The following is a 12,085-nucleotide window of genomic DNA, read 5'->3' as shown; positions in this document are numbered from 1 at the left end:
GCCTTGGAAACTTTGGGTCCTCTACGAGGTCTGTGGAGAGTTGGTCAAGACCCTTCAGTATGACACCTGCGTTAAGTGGATAATTAGCTGCACAGTAAGTGAACAGTGTCTTGATTACAGGTGAGAAAGGAATTCACAGGTGTGAAACATTGCCCCATGGATTTAGCACCTTGAGTACATAGTCACAGTGTTAGTTTTTAAAGGGCTCATGGGCTTCTGAAAGTTTTTGACTATGGTATATAATCCCAGGTTATGTACTCTTTAATATTCAATATTTAACATTAGGCCAGACCTTTTATGTTTGGTTTACAGATTTGATAAAGAACGACTTTGTTGGTTCAGAAAAATAAATAAAATGCATTTTACAGGAATTTATTATTATTATTATTATTATTATTATTATTATTATTATTATTATTATTATTAAGGCCTGGAGGTTATACTGAAGACTTCTGAAGTTTCATCCTTAATTTAGAACAGTGCTCACGAAGAAATGAGATATTTTTTAAATAATTCCTCAAATGAATCCTTAAATGAATCCCATGTGTTTATTTAGGTGGTTTCTCAAATCAATGTTAGATAGAATTGCATGAAATGTTAAGATGGTATTTTTCACAAAATACTGTCAATATGACAAAAGCACACACTCTGTCTGGCTGGGGAAATTGGATGGCACAGCAGTCTCTGAGGCACCACAACCTGCTGTGCATCGTTGTTTCATTTATCTTTAGTTTCTAATCACAGTGGCTAACCTCAAAGACCTTCACCAATTTGAACCCTCCTCCCACATGGAGCTGACAAGCAGTGGTATCACTGATGTATGTGGTGTCAAACCCGACTCACTCCCTCTCCAATATCCCAAACCCACCTCCTGCTGAGGTGATAATATGTTAATTAAGTGATAAGTGTTTGAAATTCTTTCCTAATAACTGCAGGTTGTACAAAATGATTTGAATGATTGCTGTTTGTGACATGTTTATAGCGGGGCGCCACCATGCCACCATGTCGGCACTCCATGTCAAGATTATGCTAATTTGCTAATAAGATGATAAGCCAAAATTGTGTGGAATTTGGCACTTAGTGTGGCAAACGAAAAATGTTCGCTTGCTTATCAGGTTTGTGTTAGACATGCACACGGCCAAACTGTCTGTTTAGGCAATTACGATATATGTTGTTGAGCTGAGAGTCGTGGCTGACATGTTGAATGAAGCTAAGGCTTATCAAGACAGGGTGACAAAGGTCCACTTTTCATTCCACAGGTGGTGTTTTTGTTAAGATTCCGTCTTGAAGGTGCTAATTTATTAATTAACATACCACTATTTGTTGATGTTAGCACCGGATTAGGGGCTTCGGCATGTTCAAGTTATTTGTGGTTGTTTTGTCAATATTGTCAGCGGTACAGACCTGTATGTCACAGAAGTTGGTCTGAAATCAATTTCGTTTGTTGCTCTACTTGATTTATCGGATATTTTTCGTAAGAGAGATGTGATATATTCTTGCATTTTTTGGTTGATGCACATCATCGTATCATCGTATCGATGCTCATTATGTCAATCACTGGATTGTCTGGTCCAGACAGATTTCCAGATTGAGATCATATGGCTGGAATATTGTTGAGTGCGGCTGGAACAACAAACAAACAAACAGATACTGCTGCTAATCGGCTGTTAATGCGGTATTAGTTCAGAGCCTAGGTTACAAACATACTTGATGAAGATGTCAGATAATGAGTGAGTGTGAGTGAGTATGGTTTTACGCCGCTTTTAGCAATATTCCAGCAATGTCACGGCGGGGTCACCAGAAATGGGCGTCACACATTGAAACCATGTCGGGATTCGAACCGGGGTCTTCCGCGTGACGAGCGAACGCTTTAACCACTAGGCTACCCGATCCCCCCAGATGTCAGATAAGAGAGTTGAACATGTTTTACTTAAACCACACAATTTCAGCTTCACATCTACAACTATACTACATGGGGATGGTTATGAAGAAAAAGATAATTACGGTTTTCTTGTGGATCCACCAGCCGTAAATATCGGTATAAATTATTGGAATAAAATTCAAATTTCTTTTTTTAATAAAAAACCTTCAAAAGAAAATAAATAAAATTCATTTGGGAACAGACCTGGGTATTTGCCCTGACAAACCAACACTTTAACCATTTAGCTACCCCAGGGTCCCGTTCCTCAAAGCGATCGTAGCCATAAGACGATCGTAATTCCCATACTTTAACATAGACTTACGTCAGTCTTAGCACTAGGATCGCATTGTGGAACGGGGCCCAGCACTCTAAAGTAGTAAGAATTATGTGATATTTGTAACAAATGTTATATTTAGGATAACACTTCCTGAGTAAAATACAGATTCTCGTACTTTTTCGGGGGTTGAGTCCCATCCGGGATTCGAACCCACATTGTCATAGTGAGGTTACTAACCACCAGTGCAAAAAGTCAGCGATCTAACCCACTCAGCCACCGAGATATAACACTTGTTACATTTGACCACTTTCTAAATGGCATTGTGTGTTCATATGTGATATTCAGTTAGCATTTCCGATATTAAGTGCTTGTGTTGCTTGTCACTCACTATCACAGATCTATGAACATTTTGTAAAGCAAAGCCTGGTATAAGATTCTGGCTTTGTGTGCATAATAAACTGCAGCAGGCTACGACAACTGTCACATGGCAATTTTTTGAGATTTCTTTTTCTCAGCACCAAATCGTGGAATGTGTAAGAAATATGAAAAACTAATTTAAGATTGTAATCTCCTGCAAACTTTTCCTCATATTTGTCAATTATGTTTCAAAAATTTTAGGAAGAAAGGGAATATGTTATGTACACTGTTTTCTCGGCAGGGATGACAGGCAGGGGGTCGTGAAAAGAAGATTGTAGCTGTATTGTATGCCGCAGTGTCATAAAGATTTGAAATATGCCATTGGGGACAGTCTCATATGTCTGACTTTCTATTTTGATACAAAGTAAACAAAGAATGTCATGTTAGGCCTGAGTTAGGATTTTGAACAAAGTTATGTGCAAGGAAAATTGAAACTTTTGAGACCATCCCCAAACATTGTCAGTGAGAAATAAGTCTTCGTTTTAGCGAACTCGCATGAAGAAAGAGTGACATATGATACAGGTTTTAACTGACACTGTGGCTGATCTGACACTTTATAAAGGAGTTACAGTCCATGTTTACTCTTTGTTGTTGTGATATATAAGAAGGAATGTAACAGAATATCGCCCATGTAATTCAATTACTGTGTACAGAAGAAAACCGTTTTCAATGCAATAGAAATTCAAACTTCAAAGATGAATGTGAAAGGATAGAAAGTTCTTTTCGAGTTTCTAGTTTCATGTTATGAGGTGTGTAGGATTTGACAAGCTTAATGGCTTATACAGCTTGAAGGGTGTACATGAATATTCAGATCATGGGGTGTACACGAATGTTCAGCTGGTGGGGTGTACACGAATGTTCAGCTGGTGGGGTGTACACGAATGTTCAGCTGGTGGGGTGTACACGAATGTTCAGCTGGTGGGGTGTACACGAATGTTCAGCTGGTGGGGTGTACACGAATGTTCAGCTGGTGGGGTGTACACGAATGTTCAGCTGGTGGGGTGTACACGAATGTTCAGCTGGTGGGGTGTACACGAATGTTCAGCTGGTGGGGTGTACACGAATGTTCAGCTGGTGGGGTGTACACGAATGTTCAGCTGGTGGGGTGTACACGAATGTTCAGCTGGTGGGGTGTACACGAATGTTCAGCTGGTGGGGTGTACACGAATGTTCAGCTGGTGGGGTGTACACGAATGTTCAGCTGGTGGGGTGTACACGAATGTTCAGCTGGTGGGGTGTACACGAATGTTCAGCTGGTGGGGTGTACACGAATGTTCAGCTGGTGGGGTGTACACGAATGTTCAGCTGGTGGGGTGTACACGAATGTTCAGCTGGTGGGGTGTACAGGAAGTAAGATCTATGTTGAGACACCCGAAAGACACTCTGTTACTAGAATGGTAACTTAAGGGGCGAACAGGGACAAGCAAGTAACGTCACATCAGATATTATGACGTCATTATGTACAGACTGACATACCAACTTCCCCTGTACAAGACGGCAACTGGCAAATCAGACAGCTAGATTTTTTGTTAAAGTTAGTTTAGGACTTGTTTCAAGTCAAGATGGAAGAGGTGTCTAGGCTGTGTGTAGCGTGAGTGACTTCAATCTTCAAGCAGCATTCCCAGCATATCACAGAGACACCAGGACAGGCTAAACACATTGTGCAAATTGAGGGGTGGGGGGGGTCTATATTAGAAACATTGGTGAAAACATTTGTTGATTTGAGGTTAACTGTGGGATTAGTTCTTGGTAGGCATCCCAGAAACAGGCTTGAGATCTCAACCATTATTAATGTCCCTGGGTCAAGAATACTAGCTAGACATGGACATTAGTTGCAGAAACAGGATAAACTCTGCTATGACATCAGGTAAATTCCAATTGGCAGTCCCAGAATTCATTTTGAATTTTCTTATAGATAAGCAAAACTGATCAATAAATAAAACTGAAAAACTAGTTTCTTGACTTGAATATATTTTGATAGTACGGGTATTGACTTAATAAGTCATAATATCCTTATAATATCTGTTTGAAAGCACATATGGGTCTTTTTTTTCATGACTGAAAAGATCCTAATTATTTTTTTTTGATAGACAAGACCCTGTATCTTTTCTTTTGATGTGTCTTATTTTACATTTGGTGACTGAAGTTCTATATCAACCATATGGGAGATAGTCTGCTACTGACTGACTGACTGATTGATATAGAAGATTTAACGTGCGCTTTCCGACTGTAGCGTATATTTCGCACACGGGCCTGGCCGGGCCATTTAGTGTATTCCAAAAAGGGTGAAAGTGGTGTGTGCAACCCAAGAGGGGGCTTTTAGGGGTTGCTTATATTGAATTTTTGGAATTTTTAAATTTGGAATAAATGCCAAAGTGGGTGGAGGGGGGAACTTACGGTGCCGGGTGAGGTGGGTGTTTGTATGTATATTTGATTTTGGATTGGTAGATTAATGAGTTTTTAGATGCGCTCTATTAGATCTGTTTTGATTAGGAATACGCCTAGGGCCTTGAAGTTTTCTAGTTTATTTTGAGTCTGCTACGACCATCACCTCTCCTTATACCCTGTGACCATGGAGTGGACAAGAGACATTGACCATTGTCCAGTGTCTGATCCTGGTGGTCGCCTGAGGTGATGATCCCCTGTCTCCTCTGACAGGCCCACAATGGAGGTGTTAGTCAGATGGCTATCTGGCATATCTAGTTTGATGGTAGCCTTCTAGACATGGGCAAGATTAGTGGAAAATGCAGGCCACTTTGTCTGGCTTGTTTGATGAGAGCTGAAATGACCAACAGAAAGGAAGCAGTTGATAAGGGATTATGGTAATGAGGGGGTCTTGGAATGCTGGGTGGTTTGAGACTGGTGCCAGTGGATGGAGGAAGCGTGTGCCAGGTACGGACATGTGGGTAGGTCCCACCATTGTCCTACTTCCACACTGTTTAATCAATGACATTCTTCCTGGTTTGGGGAGGCTGGTGGAGTGATACCTCCCATGAGATGGGACAGTCATATCAATGCAAAGGGAGTATTCATGGGATCACAGATCACTCTTTGGTTTGTGGTATTCTGTGACAAAGAATGGTCTCATTCTGTGGCTAATGAATGCTAATTGCTATGGCTAATGAATGGCTAATTACAGTGGCAGGTATTTACAAAGTTCAGGAATGTGGCCTGATTTGAAGTAAGGTTTGTAATCCAGTTAATGTGAATCTTAATACCAGATTGTAAACAACAGTCCTGGACTTCAGTATTTGTCCTGCGTCCTGGAAAGTTACCCTTCAAATTCAGACCATCTGAAACTGCACCAACCTCATATACCCAAGCATCATAATCTTTTCAGAGTCTGCGACTGTTGAAGATCCATGGTAGAATAGATCTCCAGCAAACCATGCTTGCCATAAAAGGCGTCTATGTTTCTCGTAAGAAGAGACTAATGGGATCGGGTGGTCAGGCTCGCTGTCTCGGTTGATGCTTGTCATCGATCCCAATTGCGTTGATCGATGCTCATGATGTCAATCACTGGATTGTCTGGTCCAGACTTACTTACAGACCGCCGTCATATAGCTGTAATATTGCTGAGTACGGCGTTTAACAACAAACAAAGACAACAAAACATTCATACATACAAACATGTCAGTCATGTCAATCCAGAAAAGATTATCCTCCATTGACTCTCCTCACATTAATTTTGGTAAAACATTAACAAGTTATGGAACTATACTTTCTTGGCATCTCATGTCTGGCAATATAAGGGCAGTACCCCTTCTGAAAGAGGGTTGCTGAAACTAGTGCCATCCCTTTATGATGACGGTTAACATCATTATCATACATCTTGGCCTTGGCTATGTGGAGCTTCTGAAGGATGTGCTCGTCCAATATAATTACTGGCCAGAGAGCCCCTGTCCACCTAATGCCTCGTTATTGATGTGAAGCGAGCTGGCAGGGGACCAATCCCGACCTTGAGGGTGAACAACAAGGGTAATCAGCTCAGGGGAAACAATCATGCTTCTTCTGTCATGCTTGAAAACAATTTCCGCAAGATCATGCTGGTATACTCTTGATGGACATCTGGGATTGACTACACGCATGATGTGTATGATTGATAGTCCGGGGGAATTATGTGAAATAAATAAATTTCTCTGTCCAGAACATGCTGAAAAAGATAAATTTGTCCACAGATTTTATTTAAACATGTGTCCACTTGAGGATGCTGTCTGTTGTTCTCTCTCACTCTCTACCTCCCACCCCCCCCCCCAACTCCACACACTCACACACACACTAACCCCCTCAGGTTTTGCTGCAGCATGGCAAGATGGTGATGTGTTAATATTTGACCCTTGAAGATGTTTTTCGTTTCAATTTTGTGACCAAGTGCTTCTTGTTTCAGTGTTTGAGAAGAAGGACAAGATAGTGATGGTGATGGATTGTGCTCTGGGCGGCGAGCTCTATGACTACATCAATGAGAGGCGCCGGCTCACTGAGAAAGACGCAAGGAGAATTTTCAGGCAAATCGTCTCAGCCATCCATTACTGTCATCAGGTATGGCGCCAAGTCACAAATATCAATCTGGGGTATTTTTTCACGTTGCACTTGTCTGTTCAGTTGTGCGTTTTACCTTCTGGGATTGCAATAACTTAATTTAATTTTGGGTATTGATAGCTGATAATGCTACTTTAGCATTTTTGGCACTGATGGTTGATTGCTAGAAGGAACCAAGTCTGTTTCCATGGAGATTATGGTCAGAGTGGTGCCAAAGGGGAACCCTGCTGTTAAAGTGAGTGTTGGAGGCTAAGGAAGACAGTTTGGAGACAACTCCACTAAACCCTACAGTCTTAAAGCCTTGCTGTTTCCATTCCTAAGAAGTAGACTGTTGTGGGTCAATGCTCTTAAGTTGCCATGAACTGAGTATGAATATCAATATTATTTTTTTCTGTTCTGAAAACAAAAAATTGGGCTTTGTATTCTTGGTTTGCCCCACATAAGGAGAGTTTAACCAAACTTACAGAAAGGATTGTTTGTTGTTTGACACCACAATATATACAGCCGTATTCAAGCTTTATTACACCAGACTGCATATAATCAAGCCTGTGCCAGACAATCCAGTGATTGACATCAGGAGCTTCAATTTACGCAATTGGGACATCATGACATGCATCAACCATGTCATCGAGCCTGACCCCCCGATCTCATTAGCATTAGTCGCCTCTTAGAACAAGCATGGGTTGCAGAAGACCTATTCTAACCCAGATCTTCACGGGATCATGTAATTGATAAGACATGAAAATGATTTTGTGTCTGCTGACATTGAGTTTGTTTCAGTATTTGAGAATTGGCGGTTGGTTATTGTTCTGAATGTACTACAGCATATTTGCTGGATAACATTTGACGATTGATGACTTTCTTTCAGAATGGTGTTGTTCATCGTGATCTCAAACTGGAGAACATCATCTTAGATGAGCAGTCAAATGTCAAGGTCAGTAGAATGTCAAATTTTCTCATAGCTGAAGATGTGATATATCTGGAATAATGGTTGAAGCAGCATTAAACTCGCTTGCTCGTCCACTCTCATAAGTAATGACCCATGCTGCATACATGTGTAATGAGTTGAATCTGTATGTAAATGCTTCATTCTGTCTTCTGCTTTATTCGATAAAAATTGTCAATTATTGTTATGCTTCATTCAATAAAAAATTGTCAGTTATTGTTATGGAATGTTTGACTCTGAGGTAATAAGTATTTCACACTAATATGTTTGGCCGTCTTCAGACTCCACCTTGCCATCTTGGGAAGCTTTAAAATGATTATCTTAAAAGTAGGTCATGTGACCTTCTGGAATCTTTTTCTTTGTGCTTTGATAACAATAAGAAATATAAGTATCAGTTTGAGGTCTTGCGTTCACGTCAGTTCAAACGCCTTCTTACCCCCTGATATCTTTTCCAGATTGCGGATTTCGGCCTCGCCAACAATTTCGGGCATAATGAACTTCTTTCTACATTCTGCGGAAGCCCCCTCTATGCTTCCCCGGAAATAGTGAATGGTCAACCCTATCATGGCCCAGAGGTCAGTGTGGGACAATTGTCCAGTGGTCTCGCCTCCCTATTGATATCGCTAGTCTGTATTACACGCAAGGATACTTGAGGCGGGAGCTTAATGATGAAGAAAATTCATCTGTAGTGTCAATAATCAACTTCTTGTGTAGAACTTCAAGGGAATCAATTGATTTTAATGGTTCTTGCTTCAGGGATGGAATGTGAGACCTGGAAATTAATGAACAATTTGAAGTGTATTAAACTCTGGGGAGTGTCAGGACATATTGGTATTTGTGTAGCTCAGAGGAAAATACATAGTGGAACTGAACATGTAAGAACATTGTCACTGGGATGATTTTACTGATGAGGGCAGAATGTGGAAATAAAACATTGTCACTGGGATGATTTTTCTGATGAGGGCAGAATGTGGAAATAAAACATTGTCACTGAGATGTTTTACTGATGAGGGCAGAATGTGGAAATAAAACATAGTCACTGGGATTTACTGATGAGTGCAGAATGTGGAAATAAAACATTGTCACTGAGATGTTTTACTGATGAGGGCAGAATGTGGAAATAAAACATTGTCACTGAGATGTTTTACTGATGAGGGCAGAATGTGGAAATAAAACATTGTCACTGGGATTTACTGATGAGTGCAAAATACGGAAATAAAACATTGTCACTGGGATGTTTTACTGATGGAGGCAGAAATAAAACATTGTCACTGAGATGTTTTACTAATGGAGGCAGAAGTAAAACATTGTCAATGGAGTGTTTTACTGATGAGGGCAGAATGTCGAAATAAAACATTGTCACTGGGGTGTTTTACTGATAGGGCAGAAAGTAAAAACAATACATTATCACTGGGATGTTTTACTGATGAGGGCAGAATGTGGAAATAAAACATTGTTACTGGGATGTTTTACTGATAGGGCAGAAAGTAGAAACAATACATAATCACTGGGATGTTTTACTGATGGAGACAGAAAGTAGAAATATAAGATTGTTACTGGAATGTTTTACTGATGAGGGCAGAATGTGGAAATGGAACAGTCACTGGGATGTTTTACTGACGAGTCAAGTTCATATCAGTGTTTTCTCCACATTTTGCCACAAGATTATTACCTGTGTGAAAATCAGAAAGAAACTGACATGACCATATTTACATTACACTGTGTACACATGGGTCTCCAAGAGAATGATCAGTATCGTGTCATCAGCAATTACAAACATGACTCGTGTCATTGCAAACACTTCTAATTGTCGTCTATCATAGCTACGACCTCTCCCAGGCGGACTTGATTGAAATCTAGCGTGTGATAATCTGCCGTGATCTCGATCCCCTCCCAGTGGGGGTAGTCGGGGCTTATGTGACCCCGGTACATCGGTGGATGATAGATCGGGTTGCAGTGTCACTGCACTTACAGATTCACCATACAGGAGACTAGTGCAGTGTTGGCCATGTCCAAAAAACTGGAAATTGATTAAGAAATGTCAGCATGATGCCAAGCAGGGTCTGATTCATTAGTACAGGGTCATTCTCTCTCTGTGTGTGATTGTTACGGCAGTGTCAGGAGTTTGTGAAGGGTTCGTCAGTATGACCTCCTAGTCAGATCATTATTCCATGCCTTATATCACACGCATCCTTTTTCTGTCAGTGATTGGTTGGTGAAGCTAACATGTGACTATGGATTAAAGTATTTGGTATCACGACACAAGGACACTCACATAATTCTGTAGGCCGAGACAGGCGGAGGAGAACTTATATACTGGTACATTATTTATCAACCGAGAATCTTTATTGTGTGTACAAAGTTTAATCAGCTCCTGTAATGCTACAAACATGTAAATGCTCTTAAGATTCTGCTTATCAGATTCACCAAGGTTTTTTTAGATCTATGTTTAAATGTTTTCCATTTTAGTATGCACTTTTTGAAGAGGTCTTAAACCCTACTCATTCTCCATGGCCAAAACTAATTTCTTTCAAATGTTTAGTTTACTTTAGATACATTTGTGACAGTTCATTAAACACAAAGTATTAAATAAATATTTGTAAATATCACAAAGAGTATTAGTGAATAAAACACAGTGTAAGAAGTATTAATGAATAAAACATCACAATAAATGAATAAAAAGCTTTAGATATACTACTTAAAAGAAGTTAAAGAACACCTGATTTTCTTAATATCACTAAAGTTAATCTGTTATGTCGTGATAGATTAGGGGGCACGGGTGGCCCAGTCTAAGGTGCCGCAATTCGCTGTGCAGAGCTGCGTCCCTTAGGCACGCTAGAAACCTTTGATTGTGGGTTCGAATCCCAGTTCGCCCCCATTATGTTTCTAGGTTTGTCAGCACCATACCCGTGCTTGTGGGTTTCACCTCTTTTCAAAGAGGTAAACGTCTAAGACATGCATCACTTCGGGCTTTCCTCCCACTTTAAGCTGACACGCCGCAATATAACTGTAATACTGTTAAAAGTGGCGTTAAACCCAACTCACTCACACTCACTCATGACAGATTGACCATAGTCATATGAAAAAATGGGTTTTTCTGTTACTTCTTTTGAATAGTATATGATATCCATGTACATGATGTGAGGGACTTGATGCAGAATAATAGGATGTTCTAAAAATACCAATGTCTAGACAATGTGATTAAATACATACCGAAAAAAAGATTCACAATTTCTTCCTGTCATTTACTCAAAAATTGACAACTTGTATGATCTTCTGCACCGAAAAACCTGTCCGTCCCAAAACCAGCTTCCCTGATTGACAGATTCCTCCATCAAACATGCCACATCTGACATCTAAGTCACCCATTTTGTACATCATCGCCAATTTAGTTCTAAATTTAACCCCGTTGACAGCGACATGGCTATTACTGCAGTATGTCGGTGGGTCGACATTTCTTATTATTGTAATCTTTGTGTAAAGAATGATACATTAACCATCTCCTTCATGAGTTTTGACGTCTTCAAGGAGTTCTGACCTATTATGTCTAGTCATATGGGTAATAAGGTTTGGTGGAGCAGTACTTGAAAATTGAGGGTGTGTATGGGCGCGTACATTTTCATGTTCAACTTGGCATGAGATTAATGCCCTGGATTGATCGTCAGTCATGTGTTAAAGTTTCTATTGACAATACATACCTGTAGGGTTAGTAACACCGATTAAAATTTTATTTGGTATATATATTTATGGTATGTCGGCTAAAACGTTTTCCTTTGAGAAGGACCATGCTTTTATTTCTTCAGTCATTTTAGGAATTGTGTGGTTTGTTTGATGGGAGATGTTTGTGCCTTGATTAAAAAAGGGTCTGTGATAAATTTCCTTTCAACATTACTGCCATGTCATGGTCCTGGGAAAGAGGTTGTAAAACGCTGTGCAGTTGTGTTCATTAAGCGTGCCAGTTCTGTTCAATCCCCAACCGCGTCAT

General features: G+C 40.2%; 1 protein-coding gene across 1 annotated transcript in view; it reads left to right on the top strand.

The window, feature by feature from the left end:
* The window catches only part of LOC139445021 (NUAK family SNF1-like kinase 1), a 74,329-nt gene that overhangs the window by 54,607 nt on the left and 7,637 nt on the right, over positions 1 to 12,085 (top strand). Inside the window, exons 3-5 of the mRNA XM_071226080.1 lie at positions 7,003 to 7,154; positions 8,023 to 8,088; positions 8,556 to 8,675. Coding sequence (XP_071082181.1) covers positions 7,003 to 7,154; positions 8,023 to 8,088; positions 8,556 to 8,675 — 338 coding nt within the window. The remainder of the gene's footprint in view (positions 1 to 7,002; positions 7,155 to 8,022; positions 8,089 to 8,555; positions 8,676 to 12,085) is intronic.

Source organism: Haliotis cracherodii, unplaced genomic scaffold (genome assembly GCF_022045235.1).
Source record: "Haliotis cracherodii isolate W230 unplaced genomic scaffold, xgHalCrac1.p SCAF_6, whole genome shotgun sequence".
Lineage (NCBI taxonomy): Eukaryota > Metazoa > Mollusca > Gastropoda > Lepetellida > Haliotidae > Haliotis > Haliotis cracherodii.
Note: the sequence above shows the minus strand (reverse complement) of the source record. Positions and strands in the feature narration are given on the sequence as shown.